The sequence below is a fragment of the Aethalodelphis obliquidens genome, unplaced genomic scaffold (genome assembly GCF_003676395.1).
Source record: "Aethalodelphis obliquidens isolate GAN/ISIS:26980383/991018 unplaced genomic scaffold, ASM367639v1 scaffold27, whole genome shotgun sequence".
Classification (NCBI taxonomy): Eukaryota; Metazoa; Chordata; class Mammalia; order Artiodactyla; family Delphinidae; genus Aethalodelphis; species Aethalodelphis obliquidens.
The window spans coordinates 11,381,308-11,397,420 of NW_020837971.1; the positions used below are offsets into that span (position 1 = coordinate 11,381,308).

The 16,113-nt window shown below is 39.2% G+C and overlaps 1 protein-coding gene across 3 annotated transcripts in view; it reads right to left on the reverse strand.

Annotated features, from left to right (window-relative positions):
* VPS41 (VPS41 subunit of HOPS complex) overlaps positions 1 to 16,113 on the reverse strand; it is a 187,343-nt gene that overhangs the window by 148,408 nt on the left and 22,822 nt on the right. For 2 of the 3 annotated variants that reach the window (XR_003436563.1, XM_027123963.1), the window contains exons 3-4: positions 3,400 to 3,466; positions 662 to 813 (exon numbers count right to left, since the gene is read on the reverse strand). The exons of the other annotated variant lie outside the window; for it this stretch is intronic. Coding sequence is in view for 1 of the 2 variants with exons in the window: in XM_027123963.1 (XP_026979764.1) it covers positions 662 to 813; positions 3,400 to 3,466 (219 nt within the window). In the remaining variant the exon portion in view is untranslated. The remainder of the gene's footprint in view (positions 1 to 661; positions 814 to 3,399; positions 3,467 to 16,113) is intronic. 3 annotated transcript variants of the gene reach the window in all.

Genomic DNA, 16,113 nt, shown 5'->3' on the forward strand with positions numbered 1-16,113 from the left:
TTAGAAATTTTATATAAAACAAACTATATATTACTCTTCAGAAAAAATATTTTAATATTTATTTTAAATAACTGGTAAACCATGAACAGTCATTATTTAGTTTATGTTAGAATATTCACTGTTGACTCTCATTGTTATGTTAGAATATTCACTGTTGACTCAATCATTTTATATGTATTCAATATTATCACTAACTTTATATGTTCAATTTCACTGTTGATACAGAATCATAAGACATCCTTAATCCTCAGAGTTATAAAATAAAGTTAGGAATCTATGTTGACTACAATGGCCATGAATTAATAAATCAAGGATAGTTATAAAAATTATTACAATGATTCAGAAAATATTCCATTTTACTTCATCAGTATGTAATGAGAAACAAGAAAATATGCATATACCAACACCTATGATTGGATAAAGCTGGCCAAAAGAGAAGTTCACAAAAATAATCTAATCATTGATACTTCCTTCAAAAATAATTGTGTAGTCCTCACCTTCCAGCTAACATTTGGGTAGACTGAGGCACATCAATGTTCTCACCCAGAATAACTAGAAAGGTTTAATGAACTATAGAGAAACATCACTATAAGGCATCAATTAAAGGGCTGCTGAGGCAACCTGAACTAGAAGAGTCAGGACTCCAAGATGGTGAACAAACCATGGAGAGGTGAGCTGGCATTCTACAGTCATTCTTCATGGAGGCATTTATCAACCAGAGGCTGAGAATCTCTGCCTGGAAAGATGCCCACTCCTGGGAGGATGGAAAACAGCAAACCTTCTGGTACTTGTGGGGTCTGGAGACCTGATGGGCTAAGACCCCAGTGGAAGACAGAGGCAAAGAAGTGAGTTTGTTACACAGCCACTTTTCTCCAAGGGACAACTGCAAATTTCCAAAGCTACATAAGGTATGAGACGAAAAAGCTAAACAGAAAGTGTCAAAAATGCAAACTCACTGCCTTGATATGCTGGGAAGAGAACAAATAGAGTTCAGGAGCCATCGGGAAATGAGATCCTGGTGAATACCACAGGCTCTCATTTGGGACTCCTGGTCCCCAGGATATAAGCACAATAGCTTCCCCAAACTTCTGTCTAGCTTCGACTCAGTTCAATCCCTGACTGGAGTAAGGTACATAACCCTCAACCCATCTGCCCAGTAAAGAAAAGGTTGACCCCTTGGAAAAAGAATACTATGGGGACTTCTACAATTCTTCACTTACAATACCGAGAACTCAATAAAAAATTACCAAGTGCAACACAAGATTGGACCAAATGACTGAAAATCAAGGAGAAAAAATATTGTAAAAACAGACCCATGGGTGACCTACTAACTGGAGTTAGAAGAAAAGGACTTTAACATAACTATAACTAGTATGTTCTGGAAGGAAGGAAGAAAGGAAGGGAGCGAGGGAGGGAGGAAAAGATGAATAAGACAGATGAAAAGGGAGATTTTCAACAGAGAACTGTAATCTGTAAAGAAGAATCAAATGAAAATTTTAGAACTGAAAAATGTAAATGAAATTAAGAACGCAATAGATGGCTCAACAGAAGATTAGCAAAGCAGAAGACAGGATTAGTGAGATGGAAAACAGGTCAAAAGATAGCCAAAGGGGGGACTTCCCTGGTGGTCCAGTGGGTAAGACTCTGTGCTCCCAATGCAGGGGGCGGGGCCCAGGTTCGATCCCTGGTCAGGGAACTAGATCCCACACGTATACCACAACTAAGAACTCCACATGCCACAACTACGAGCCCGCATGACACAACTAAGGCCTGGCACAGACAAAATAAATAAATAGATAAATATTAAAGAAAGAAAAAAAGATATCCAAAGGGAAGGTCAGAGAAGGAAAATGGATGGAAAATACAGAAAAAGTATATGTGATATGTGGAACACAGGGAAAAGGGCTAACATACTTTTCAACACAATCCCACAAGGATAGAGAAAATGGGGAAATGGGAAGGAGGAAAGACAGGAAGAACATTTACAGAGGGAACAACTGAGAATTTTCAAAACTGTTAAGACATCAACCCACAAGTTCAAGAAGCTCTGCAAACCCAAGCAAGAAATATGAAGAAAATCACACCTAGGCTCATCACAGTAAAAAGAAAATTATGTAAAAGAAAAATAACTTGCAGAGTAGTAAGTCCTGGGCCTCTTAAAGATTATAATACTAATAAACAGTCACACAGAGACCACAAACTCAGATGCTTACAGAAGTCTTTACCCCTGGGGCAAAGACCTGCAGCTTCACATGGAAAGGGGCTAATTTCTAGTTAAATAGAAAGGATGAGATATATCAAACATCATGCTACAGACTTAATAGGTATCTCATTTCATCCTGACTTAAAAAAAATTATGGGGAGTTGAATATCATTATCCCATTTTACAGATTTTCAGTAAAAACTGATGATCAGAAATTTTAGGTAATTTCCTTAAGATACACAGTGGGTAGAAAGTAAAGCCAAAATTCAAATTCAGTTATGAATGCTCTAATGTCAATGTCTTATATAAAAACTCCTATAAAAATTACACTACAAATCACAACAGAAGCCTCCACAATTTTCATGCCTACAACTATAAACTATGTGATCAATAGGAAATGCTTAAAAATGTGTTTCTTTAGCAGGTGCATTAGTTATCTATAGATGCATAACATATTATTCCAACATTTACTGACTTAAAACAACAATAAATATGTATTATTTAACCGAGTTTCAGTGGGTAAACAATACAGAAGTGGCTTTGGCTGGGTGGTTCAGATTCAAGATCTTTTATGGGGTTGCAGGGAAGGTGTGAGCTGGGCATCTGAAGAATTGACTGGGCTTAGAGTACTGGCTTCCCAGATGGCTCACTCAAATGGGTGGCAAGTTGGGGCTGGCTGTTGGCAGGAGGCTTCAGTTGCTGGCCTCCTCGACTTCTCCAAAGGGCTGCTTGAGTGTCCTTAGGACCTGGCAGAGGTGGCTTCCCCAGAGTGATATGCATAGTGGAAACCCTAATGTTATATATGACCTAGGTTCAGAGGTCACACACTGATGCTTCTGCAATATTCCGTTGATGATGCAGGCCAGCCGGGATTCAGTGTGGGAAGGGAGGACACGAGGGCAGGAATAATAGGAGGTGAGGATCACCAGGGGCCATCATGCAGACTAGCTACAAGAGGAGTAGTAAAATTTTAAGAGCAATAAACCTGGTTTAATTTAAAAAATCAATATTCCATGTCTACTGATGAGCTGTCTTAAATTTTCTTCTCCAAGTATACACAAGCTAGTAGTTGGTTATTTAGTAAAAGGGTGTTAAAATCAAAGATGGTCTACCTACTATTAACTTTCCACGAAGAACTCTAAGAACTAACACCCACAAAAGGAAGTATCATGTTCATGGTTCTTTAAAAGACCTACCCTTCTTTAAAAAGGTAACTGCGATAATCACCCCAACCCAAGGAGATGCTGCATGTCCAAAAGTGACCTGTTGTTAAAATAAAATATCAAATAGCTAATTAACCAAGTTTTAAAAAACCTAGAAAAAAGAAAATTAGAAAAAGCAACAAATAAACACTTCTACTTATGTATCTACAAGCAAGAAATAGGAATCATTTCAAAGCTAACACTGAATGTAGCAAAGGCAGGATGTGTGCATTCTGAAGTAAATGTGTTAAATACAAATTGAATCCTGAATGTTAGTCTTTATAATAAGATGCCACATGTTGTTCAGGCCTAGACATCAAATGTGCATCCAATGTGAAAAGTTAATTCTAGCCTCTTGACTATTTTGCATAAAAGCACTCATCCACGGACCATTAGGTAAAGTTATGGTAAATAAGGTTTGCCTGTCTTATTTATAAGTGAAAACTAAATAATTTCTCGCACATAAATATACAAAAATAAATACTTTCACAGCACAGTTCACTGAAGCATTTGTGCTAGGCTTCGAAAACCATAAATAAAATGAAAACTCCAATATTAGGCACTTGACGTAGCATTTCACGCTTTTCTGACAGGTATCTTTTATGTTAAGTTAAAAGCGGGGTAAAGGTGAATTTTTAAAGGTGTTTTCTGCTTGCTGTAAACAAAGAAAATGGAAAGTGATTCAAAAATACAATTCGCAGAGGTTATTCCACCGCTGCAGACTATATATCACATTTTAAATAAAAAAAACATTAAAAAAAAAACCAGGTAGATTTCATAGAGTTTCACTGTAAAAATAAACAGAAAAAATGACTTTCATGCAATTTGAACTTCCATGGAAAACAACCCAGTGTTAATAAAAAGCAAATCAATAATTTTTGTTAAATTTTAATAATCTTGCAAGCCTACAAATAAAACCATCAACAGTCTGAGTTGAGATGACAGTTAACTGCGTTTCTATGACAACCTAGAGGAATAGTACAAGTCCTGACTTGCAGCTTAAGTGAAGATATGAACAGAGTGACATTTACCCATACAAGAAAAATCTGCAGCTTTCCTTTAAAAAGAATCAATTCCTCAACTAACATGGATTTTCACTAAGTGTATAGCACTTTTAATTAAAGACAGGTCCTTTAGATCATCGTATAGGACTCTAAAACACTATCTGAAAATAAATTTCTAATCACGGTCATTTTTTACTGAGTTTTGAACTTAAAAGTGAAAGAATTGCTTTTGGGGACAACAGACTAAGGCAATTAAAGATTTCTGCCTCAAAAACTATTTAGTAATTTGTTACTAACACCACAGGGTAAATTCACACAGAGGAAGTCCTGCCACCTAACTTAGACTTATGTAACCAACGAGAATATTGTACTTTTCACCTGATATTTTAAATTTTGTGTACAAGAAAAAATAGTTTGGTGTTTATAACCAATTTTTCATACTGTTTTAACTCTATCCACATCTTTCACACATCAGTACTTTTTTTTTTTTTTTTTTTTTTTTGCGGTACGCGGGCCTCTCACTGTTGTGGCCTCTCCTGTTGCGGAGCACAGGCTCCGGACGCGCAGGCTTAGCGGCCATGGCTCACGGGCCCAGCCGCTCCGCGGCATGTGGGATCCTCCCGGACCGGGGCACGAACCCGTGTCCCCTGCATCAGCAGGCGGACTCTCAACCACTGCGCCACATCAGTACATTTTATGTACCACTGTGACAGTTCAAATGAAGACCTGAATTTTATTTTTTTTAAAAAAAGTGTGTCATATGAATTCAGGGGGTTCACAGAAAGATCATTACATTTTCTACTGTTCCTATTAATATAGAACTTAAAATGTTATATCTGGATATCAGTTCTTTGTTAAAATACAGTTTTGTCTTGTTTGGGTTTTTTTCACAAAACAAAATGATACTAGATATACTGAAGGAGTGAGCTATTTACAAAGTCCAAGTTAAGTCAGTGGAGAATATCACCAGTGGAGAACTCCTGGGCAATTCACAACCTCACTCTATGGAGATGCCCTTCATCACATCCAGCCTCACCTATGAGAAAGACCTCAGTTGAACCTCTAGGAGTTTTAATAAGATGAATGGATTAGTTGATCTCATCATCAACTACATCTGACCAGGGGCAAATCCTTTTAATAAATATCCAATGTTTTAAAGCTAGATACAATAGGGAACACTAACATCCTCAAAAACAAAACAAAATTCTCATTGTGTAAAAAAAAAAACAAAAAAAAAAACAGTCTGAACTTCCACAGGAAAACACCAAGTCTTAATAAAAAGCAAATCAATAATCAGCCATCGGTCTGAAAGTATAAAGGTTTTCTTCCTCTAGAACATTGTGTCTAGAATTCTAGTTACTTTAGTAAGAATTGAAATACTCAAAATTGGTAGTCACCCTTATAAGTTTAAAGTATTTTTAAAAAGCTATCAAAATCTAGTGTCAGACATTTGAACTTTAGAAAATTTGTATTTGAAACCATTTTCTCTCTTAACAAATAATTCACTTCATAATAAGCCCCATGATATATTAAAATATTTCTTTTTGATCACTATTTATTAGAGGAGATAGACAGAGAAGAAAAAAATAAAACACAGTAGGTGCCAGATACAAATAAGAATTTTTTAAAGCATAACTGAAATTACACTGTAAGTCAATCAAAACGCACAATTTAAGTCTCAAAAACATAACTAACAAATTTTTAAGGAATAGAGCTATTCACGACAACAGTAACTGCATCAACGTTACTATCAACAAAGGTAATATAAATAGTCAAGAACTATTTATTATTGTGTATATGCATTTATTTGAAACTGTTACGTTACAAGTAAATGTACATGGGCAAGAAAGGGCATCTCCACCTATGTCATATCAGTCTGGAGCTTTTCCAGAAACAGTAGAAGAGGCTTATGATGAGAAAAGCTGTACAAAAAAGACGAACTGTAAGATTCGAAATTCATCAAGAAATTAGGACCTTTTTATTAACTTTGTATTTGCCCCCTCCCCAAATGACTGTCACCTCCTTAAAAGGGCAAGTCCCACTACTGACTGTTATAGGTGACAGTTCTATTACAAAAGGATGATTTTACTTACACAAAAAGATGACTATCTGGTAGGAAAGATGGCTTCATAGAGCCTTCTAAAATGTCAAAACCTATCAAGAAAACGACATAAACAAGCCAAGAGAGTAACTTCTGGTTTCCATTAATAACACAAGGTATTACAGCTGCCTCAATGACCAAACTTTTTAAGAAAGTGACATGGAGATAATGGAATTCATCTACAATAAAACAACTGTGGTCAAAGCTCCCAGGATGCCTTTCCATCAGACTGGTGACAGACAAGCAATTACATTCTTATATGAATGCAAATAATGTTGTTAAATTTTTTACTTTCAAGCAATACTGCTATTATTGAAAACACATATTAATCAAAAACAAGTAGCTGAAATTAGGAGCTGATAAATGTAATCTAGATGACATGGGTCTAACTTTTTCATATAGATAGAAAATTCCGATGAGTCTACTCATATGCATATATTATTTTTTAAAGCTTAAAATGCATATGGTTAAATAAGTGGTTCTCAACTGGAGGTAATTTTGTCCAGCCTCCAAGTCATTTACTTGGCAATGTCTGGGGATATTTTTGTTGTCACAACTGAGTTGGGGGAGAAGAAGCTACTGGTATCTAGTGGGGTAGAGACCAGGGATGATGGTAAATATCCTACAGTGGACAGGACAATCTCCCGGAACAAAAAATTATCTGGTCCAAAATGCCAATAGTGCCAAGGTCAAGAAACCCTGGGTTAAATAAATTTCATGAGATCAAATATGACACAGACCCTAAAATCTGTTTTCAAAGATGATTTAATAACAAAGGGAAAGGTTCTCAAAACGTCTTATTAGGTGAATAAGGAGGTCATAAAAACCTGCTTTGCATGATCCAAGTGTTATTGAAGAAATTCATATACACATGTTAGGGGGAAATGAGAAGAATAAACACCAAAATATCAATAGTAACCTCCCTAAGCTTCGGTTTCTTCGTCTGTAGAATGACAGTGATAACAGGACTCCCATCACAGGGTTGCTGTAACCATTAAGAAGATGGCAAATAAAAATCATTACTGTGAGCTACTGCCAATATTTTCTAAACCTGCTAAAATCAATATGCATTATATTTATTATAGAATTATTATATTTATATATTTTTAAAACCACTGTTCAACATCCTCTTCAAAACTTTGTATCTACTGAGCTAAGATTCTTTTTTTTTTTTTTAGCGGTATGTGGGCCTCTCACTGTTGTGGCCTCTCCCGTTGCGGAGCACAGGCTCCGGACGCGCTGGCTCAGCGGCCATGGCTCACGGGCCCAGCCGCTCCACGGCATGTGGGATACTCCCGGACCGGGGCAGGAACCCGTGTCCCCTGCATCGGCAGGCGGACTCTCAGCCACTGCGCCACCAGGGAAGCCCCTGAACTAAGATTCTTATCTCTTAAAGCTGCTCTCCTTCCTGTTTAACACTTTGACTAGAAAAGTGAGAAAAAGTTGAGCCTCTAATCATTGAAGAGCTCTACTTAAGATTCACAAGATATGCAGTCTTCATAAACCCTGATCTCTCCTTTGCTCTGTAGTATCAGAATTTCATGTTCAATTCAAGGAGGAGTTTATATTGGGAAAGCACTAAGAATATAGAGGGGAGGGGGGGGAAATGAGAAAAGCAAGTAAGCTTTTCATTTCCTTCCAGCCACATGGAATAACCTGACCCATCTTCAAGATATGCCATCCAGTGGCGGACAATTTCCGCCACTAAAGCCAACAAAACCCTCTTTCCCTTTCTTCCCAATACCCCTTGGTGATCACAAGATCCTCAGAAGCAGGGTTTACGCCTTTTCACTGTTCTGAACTTCACCTAACAAAATTGTGGGCACCTAATAAAGACCAGTGAAAACACAAGTACATCGTTAAGGGCAGACCGAGTTTAGTAAGAAGCTTTTCTCAGACATTCTCATTTAGATTTCCACACAGGAAAATCCAAATCATAGAATAGCAGCCCAAAGGAACCTCAGAGATCATCTAAATTATGTGTTATTTTACAGACATGAGGAGGAGAGGGAGGGGAAGGGAGGGGAGGGGAACGGAGGGGAGGGGAGGGGAGGGGGAGATGGAGATACCAAAGGCAAAGAGCAGCAAACAGTAGTAGTAGCAATAGAGGTCCCGCAAACTCAATGTTCATGACAAATTTACATTTATTTTTAATTTCTATGTTTACTGTTATATTAAAAAGTAAAGTGCCACAGTTCCTTGGAATTATTTTGTTTGTGAGGAGATTAAATACCTCTCGAGCATCTTTCAATGGCTCATTCCCTATTCCAGGTGCAAAGAAGCACCTGGCTAGCCAGTCCCACCAAAGCCTCTGACAGCTTCTCAATAATTTCCATGAAGAAACAGATACAGATTAAAAAAAACCCGCATAGCAATAAAAATTAAGATAAACCATTACCAAAGTCAAGGAGAAACTGATACGTATGTTGAACATGAACTCATGACACATCTTGATTTGGTTCATGAAAAAGTAACCCACCTGAACAAAATGTAGAAAGATGCTTTTGGCTCTCCCAATGCTCCATGCCCATGACTCAGAGCCTGCCCCACTCGACAGAGCAGACACCCACCCCACCCATTAGGGATTGTTTTTCTCCAGAAGGAGGTGACTATCTACAGCTTCTGCCCACTGTTTCTCTACACTTTCAACCCTAGCCACCATCTGCCTACATCGCCCTCCTACGGGCAGAGACTATAAGTCCCTAACACCTGGACAGTGCATTACTGACAGTCTGGGAGTTCCAGCTGTAAGCACTGCAGGACTGAGAAAACACTGGCATAAGGAAGGTGGGTATTGCAGGGAACCAGAGAACACTAATAAAGGTAAAAGCAAAAATGCATTAATAAACCAGAATACGGAATAATTAATAAGTCCAAGGGTTAGCACTTTTTAAAGACAAACAGAATAAGATAACCACCATACACACTGACAAAATAAAAATCATCAAAGTACAACCTATCTCCTGCAGAAAGGTACCTAGCCTAGACTGTTATAGCAGCAAGTTCTATTAAAAACCCTCAAAGAATAGAAAATTCCTGTTATTTAAACTATCCCATGACAGTGAAATAAACACTTCCTAACTCATTTTGAAAAGGTAGCATAACTGTAATATCAAAACTCCCGAAGAATACATCAAAGGAAAAAAAGAAAAAAACAGAGTTCAGTTACCTGATGCAAGAATGTAAATGTAAAAATTCAAAATAGAATATCATAAAGCAAACTCTGCATATATTAATAGAAAGCTTGGTGATCAAATCGATCAAATACTGCAGAACTGCAAAGACTGGTTATTAAGAAAGCTGATTTCATCATTTGATAGGTCAAAGTAAAAGCCCCATAGACCCACAGTGACAGATACAGAAACAGCATTTATAAAAATTAAACACTCATTTCTGATTTATAAAAAAAAAAAATTTCAGTAAACAGATCTAATATCACTTTATTTTTCAAAACTGATTTAGAAATTTTAGCCAAGGTGAAAGACAAGAAGATGAAAAACAATAAATGTCGCACTGTTGGTATGGTAGTTGAAGATGTATGGAAAAAACAAAACACAGTTTATAATGATGAATTTTGTGTCAACTTGACTGGGCCACGGAGTGCCCAGATATTCAGCAAATCATTATCCTGGGTGTTTCTGTGATGTGTTTTTGGAGGGGAATAACATCTAAATTGGTAGACTGAGTAAAGTAGATCGCCTTCCCCAATGTGGGTGGGCCTCGCCAAATCAGTTGAAGTCCTAAATATACCCTCCCACCGAGTGAAAGAGTTCTTCCTGCCTAACTGTCTTGGAAGCGGGTGACTTCTTTCCTGTCTTAGGATTTGAACTGAAACATCAGCTCCTTCTGGGTCTCCAGCTTGCCGACTCACCCTGAAGGTCTTGGGACTTGCCAGCTCCATAATCACACAAGCCAGTACCTTATAATAAACCTTTCTCTCTCTTCTAGATCCTACTGGTCTCTCTCAGATCCTCGTTCAGATTCTACCGGATCTCTCTCAGATCCTCTCTCTCTCAAATCTCTCCCTCTCTTCCCCCCTCCCTCTCTCTCAGCTCCTGTTGGTCCTAAACAGAGCCCATTGGTTCTGTTTCTCTACTGAACCCTGACTAATACACAGCTCTTGCCAAGCCAGAGAGAGCTGGCCTGGGCTGCTGGCCCCCTTCCCCCAAATCAACCCTGAAGATTGTATAAAAATGATAGGAAGGAGGGATTCCAGAATATCCCTGAGTGAGAAACCATGGAAGCAAGTGAAATCATCTAGAAGGGGGAGCTGTTTAGACCTGATGCTTACCTCTCCCCCACAATGCCTAACTTGGAGGTTTTGCTGCTCCATTCACTATAGAAATCAGCAGGAACAGCCGAGCCCTTGCAGGGGTGAGGACTGACCTGCATTCGCTCCTCTGTCTTCTAGCCTTCCGCCACCAAGTGGAGATTACCTCCTCCCAGGGCTGCTTCCCTGTAGATTTACCTCAAGGGCACTTTACAAAGGCTCAGAAGACTCTCAGAAACTCCCACACTGAAACATATTTTTCGAGGACATATCCAAATAGAAAGCAAAAATCTAGGAGATGCTGTAAGAGATATGAGAAATAAGAATGATCAAAAAATCTTGGTAAAGGGCTTCCCTGGTGGTGCAGTGGTTGAGAGTCCGCCTGCCAATGCAGGGGACACGGGCTCGAGCCCTGGTCCGGGAAGATCCCACATGTTGTGGAGCAACTAAGCCCGTGCGCCACAACTACTGAGCCCGTGTGCCACGACTACTGAAGCCCGCGTGCCTAGATGCCATGCTCCGCAACAAGAGAAGTCACCGCAATGAGAAGCCCGTGCACTGCAACGAAGAGTAGCCCCCGCTCGCTGCAACTAGAGAAAGCCCGCGCGCAGCAATGAAGATCCAACGCAGCCCAAAAAATAAAATAAATCTTTTTTAAAAATTAAAAATCTTGGTAAAGTTCACTAATGTCATTTGTTAACAAAGGACAGGGGAAGAAAGGAGAGAAAGTTATTCAAAAACCAACTGGAATTCAAAATCAAATGGGCAGTCACAAAATAAGCTAAAATAAAGTTTTCTTATGCCAGTTGTACCATACAGTCCTCATACACTGGACAAGTTACTTAAAACCTCAGTTACCTCATCTTTTGTGAAAGGAGGATGATAATATGTATCTTATAGGATTGTTGTGAGAATTAAATGTAATAAATGTATGTAAAGCACAAAGCACAGCATCACCTAAGTATCCAGTGAATGTCAGTTACTAAAAATATTACTATTATTTGTATTATAGCCCCCAAGTTTAAACGGTATAATTCATATCTTCCCTTTGGAGTTTATTTCCAGACATAAAATTGAGCAAACATAATTATTTCTAATCTATTTCCCTCTTTGTTTTATACTACTTACAAAAAAACAAAGATATATTACTTTTGAGTTTGTCACATCATTTCAAAAATGTTTTCAAACATATCTAAATGTGAATCTTGTTATTAAGAAAGTTAAAGGAAATGCTACAGTCCCGTTCTTATTAAGCCAATAGTCTCTCCTGGATGCTTGACCAAAAGTAGCCCATCACAGGCCAAGTATCTCAAAAATGCCCAACCACTGATAGAAACAATGAAAACAGACTAAAATCTTAAGCTTTAGCAGAGGTTTCCCCACTCCCATCTCTTTGATACTATTTTGAGAGATTTATTTAATCCACTGAGGTCTTTGGAGAAGAGAGTCATATTCTAAAGAATTATGATTACACGGATGCCTGTGAATCACTATATTTAAAAATGGTGGGATTTCCCTGGTGGTGCAGTGGTTAAGAATCACCTGCCAATGCAGGGGACGCGGGTTCGATCCCTGGTCCGGGAAGATCCCACATGCCGCAAAGCAACTAAGCCCGTGCGCCACACCTACTGAAGCCCGCATGCCTAGAGCCCGTGCTCCGCAGCAAGAGAACCCTCCGCAATGAGAAGCCTGCACACTGCAATGAAGAGAATCTCCCTGCTCACCGCAACTAGAGAAAGCCCGTGCTCAGCAACGAAGACCCAACGCAGCCAAAAAAAAAAAAAAAAAAAAAAAATGGTTGTACTCAAACTGAAATAGCTCACAGATGAAAAGAAATCTATGTGTTATTTAGATTTGTTATAGCATTTCTGGAGTCTGCAGAGAAAAAACTGCCTTAAAGCCTTGACAGGGTAGTATCAGGCCCTAACTGTTAAGTAGAATTACCATTTAAACAACATCCTTGAGCAATTATCAGAAAAGACACACATAAGTTTTTATAAATATAGCTCCCAGTATTAGCAATTTTGTTACAACTATTTTCTGTATGTTCTCCTTTGCTGGATGTATTTTACTCCTAAAACCCTAAGAATAAAGACTAATGAAAAGTGCTAAGGGACCAAGATTATACAATCACATTATTTACTGTATTAGTTTGCTATTGCTGCTGTAACAAATCACCATAAACTCACTGGCTTGAAACAACACAAATTTGTTATCTTACAACCCAATACAGATCTCACTGGGCTAAAATCAAGATGGTAGCAGGCTGCCGCCTTCTGGAGGCTCTAGCGGAGAATCTGGTTCCTTGTCCTTTCCAGCTTCTAGAGGCCACGTGCATTCTTTGGCTGTGGGTCCCCTCCTCCCTCCGCCACCTACAAAGCCAGCAAGAGCAGGTCGGGTCCTGTTTCACACCACATTACTCTGACCTTCTCAACCTCCACCTTCCACCTGTAAAGACGACACTGTGACTTGTGACTACACTGGTCCCACCTGGATAATCCAAGATAACCTCCCTATCTTAAAGTCAGCTGATTAGCAACCTTAATTCCATCTGCAACCTTAATTTCCTTTTCCATGTCACATAACATATTCACAGCTTCCAGGGATCAGGATGAAGACATCCATGGGGGACCATTATTCTACGTATCTGCCTATTACTGAGAATAATATATCAGTCAGAGAGGATAAAAATGATGGTGGGCTATGGAGCTGGATTCCCCAAGCTGAAACCCAAACTAGAAGAGTTCTCATTGCTTGCCCCTAAATTAAATCATGATCCTTTTGAGGACACGGGGTGGGATAAAACTGTTCTCAGCTTGAGTCAGGAGGCCAGGGGTGGTCACTGGTGCATGTTTTTGACAAAGGGACCTCTCAAAGTTCCCTTTGGTTTCACCATCTTCAAAATAAGCATACAATGCCAGCTTCCTATCATTGTTGTGAAGAGCAATTCATTTGTTCACTCACAAGTAGCTCTGCTAGTGAGAACCTGGTTACAGGGTCCCTGGCTTCTTGAAAGTACCTGGCATAGAACTGGACAAAAATAACAAAACGGCAGTAGCAGCAGCATACTTACTGAATACGTTTTAATGACAAAGTGCTAAACGACTATCATCTCCTTTAACAGTCACTGAACATTCTAGATACCAACATCTTGTAATACACAGTACAAGAATTTCTGCAAGCATCTGAGACATTTTGCCAACCCAATCTCCCCTGAGTCCATTCCAGTCAGGTCCCACCACCAACTCCACCAGTATGAGCCACCACGACTGCTCTTGTAAGGAGCACACCAATGGCCTCATTACAGATCCAAGGGTAAAGCCCTAGACCTCATCTTATTCCTCCTCCCAGCAGTATTTGGTATAACTGACGACACTCTTCCTCCTGAGATGCATTCCTCCCTTGGCCTCTGGGTCACTGCTTTCTAGTGGTTCTCTTCCTACGTCACTGGTTACTCCTTCTCACTCCCCTTTGAAGATTTCTCTTCATCTACCAGACCTCTAAAACGTTAGAGTACACCTTGGTCCAGACATCAGGCTTCTTATGTATCTGTCCTCAGGCCCTAAATGATCTCATCCAGTTTCATGGCTTTAAACACCATCCAAATGCTGATTTACAAATTCTTTTTTTTTTTTTTTTTTTTTGCGGTACGCAGGCCTCTCACTGTTGTGGCCTCTCCCGTTGCAGAGCACAAGCTCCGGACACACAGGCTCAGCGGCCATGGCTCACGGGCCCAGCCACTGCGCGGCATGTGGGATCCTCCCGGACCGGGGCACGAACCCGTGTCCCCTGCATCGGCAGACGGACTCTCAACCACTGTGCCACCAGGGAAGCCCTGATGCACAAATTCTTATCTTCAGTCCAGACCTGCACTGGTCTTTTTTATCCAATGACCGACTTGACATTTCCACTTGGATGGCTAATTGACATCTCCAACTTAAGATACCCCAAATGGAATTTCTGATTTACCCACCCCGCCCAACTACCACCATCACCAGCAACTCACCCTGAGCACCAAAACCAGTTCCAGCTAGAGTCTTCCCCTATCTCAATTAACATACTCCATCATCCTAGTTGCTCATGCTTGATTCCTCTCTTTCACTTACACGTCCACCTCCTAGTCAACAAATCCATTGGCTCTACTTCAAAAAATGCCCCAAATCTTCATCACCTCTAGCCAGAGTTTTGCCAAAGCCTCCTAACTGGTCTCACTGCTTCCTACTTGCCACCACCTTCCTGACTTTTTTCAAACATCATCCAAAGGGATCTTACCAAACAATGATCCTCCAGTGGCTTCCCATCTTACGCACGGTAAAAACCAAAGTCCATAAGCTGACTTACAGGCTCCAGTTCTTGACCACTCATTACTTCTCAGACATGATTTCCTATTACTCTGCTGCAGCCCTGTTCGTATCCTCGAAGACCTCTAGCAGGACCCCAACTGAAGGTACTGTATTTGCTCTTCCTTTCACCTATGAGATCTTTCCCCTGGATATTTACTTATATGTCATCTTATTAGAAAGCCCTCCCCTACTGTCCAGGATAAAAGAGCATCCCTCAGCCCACTCCACAGTCCTCTTACCCAATGTCATTTTACTTTTATCCATAACATGTATTACCGCCTGATATATATGTTTTTTGTTTACTGTCTGCCTCCTTTATCAAATGCTGGTGTATCCTCGCACCCAAAACATAATAGTATCCAATAAATATTTGTTGTATAAATAAAATAATCAGTCCACCTTGGGCTGTCTAAAATAATTTTCCTCCTATGTAAATTATAAATTTCTCCTAGTGAAACTGTAAATTCTGTTCAAATACATGTCATACCAGGAAAAGTCACGTTCATTTTCTCAATCTCGAACCAGCAGCAGAAATACAGTTTCACAAATCTTGCATCCGGAAAGTTTCTACTAAGTTTCCAAATATATCACTTTTATAATATATGCTTCACAGAGAATGTTTATCCTTGCCTGAATGATGCAATAATCAGCAGAACCTGTTAATATTAATAGCTCATTAAATGAAAAAGCAAAATTTTAATCCAAGGGCTATTTGGAAGAATACAATATTATAACCCCATGCTCCCTTTCTCTCACCAATCAATTTCATAACAAGGTACATTACCATTTTAGTTACCAGTTGCTATAAATTTGTTTATTAAAATTAATAGATATAAAGAACCAATTTAAGTTTCAATAAATGATTCACAATGTTCTACCTGCCAGGTAAAATAAATTATTTTTCTGTGATGCATTTCCTGATTTAAAAAACCTATCTCCTGATTTCTCACAATGACTGGTTTTCATTTTAACAAAACTGAAAAAGAATTC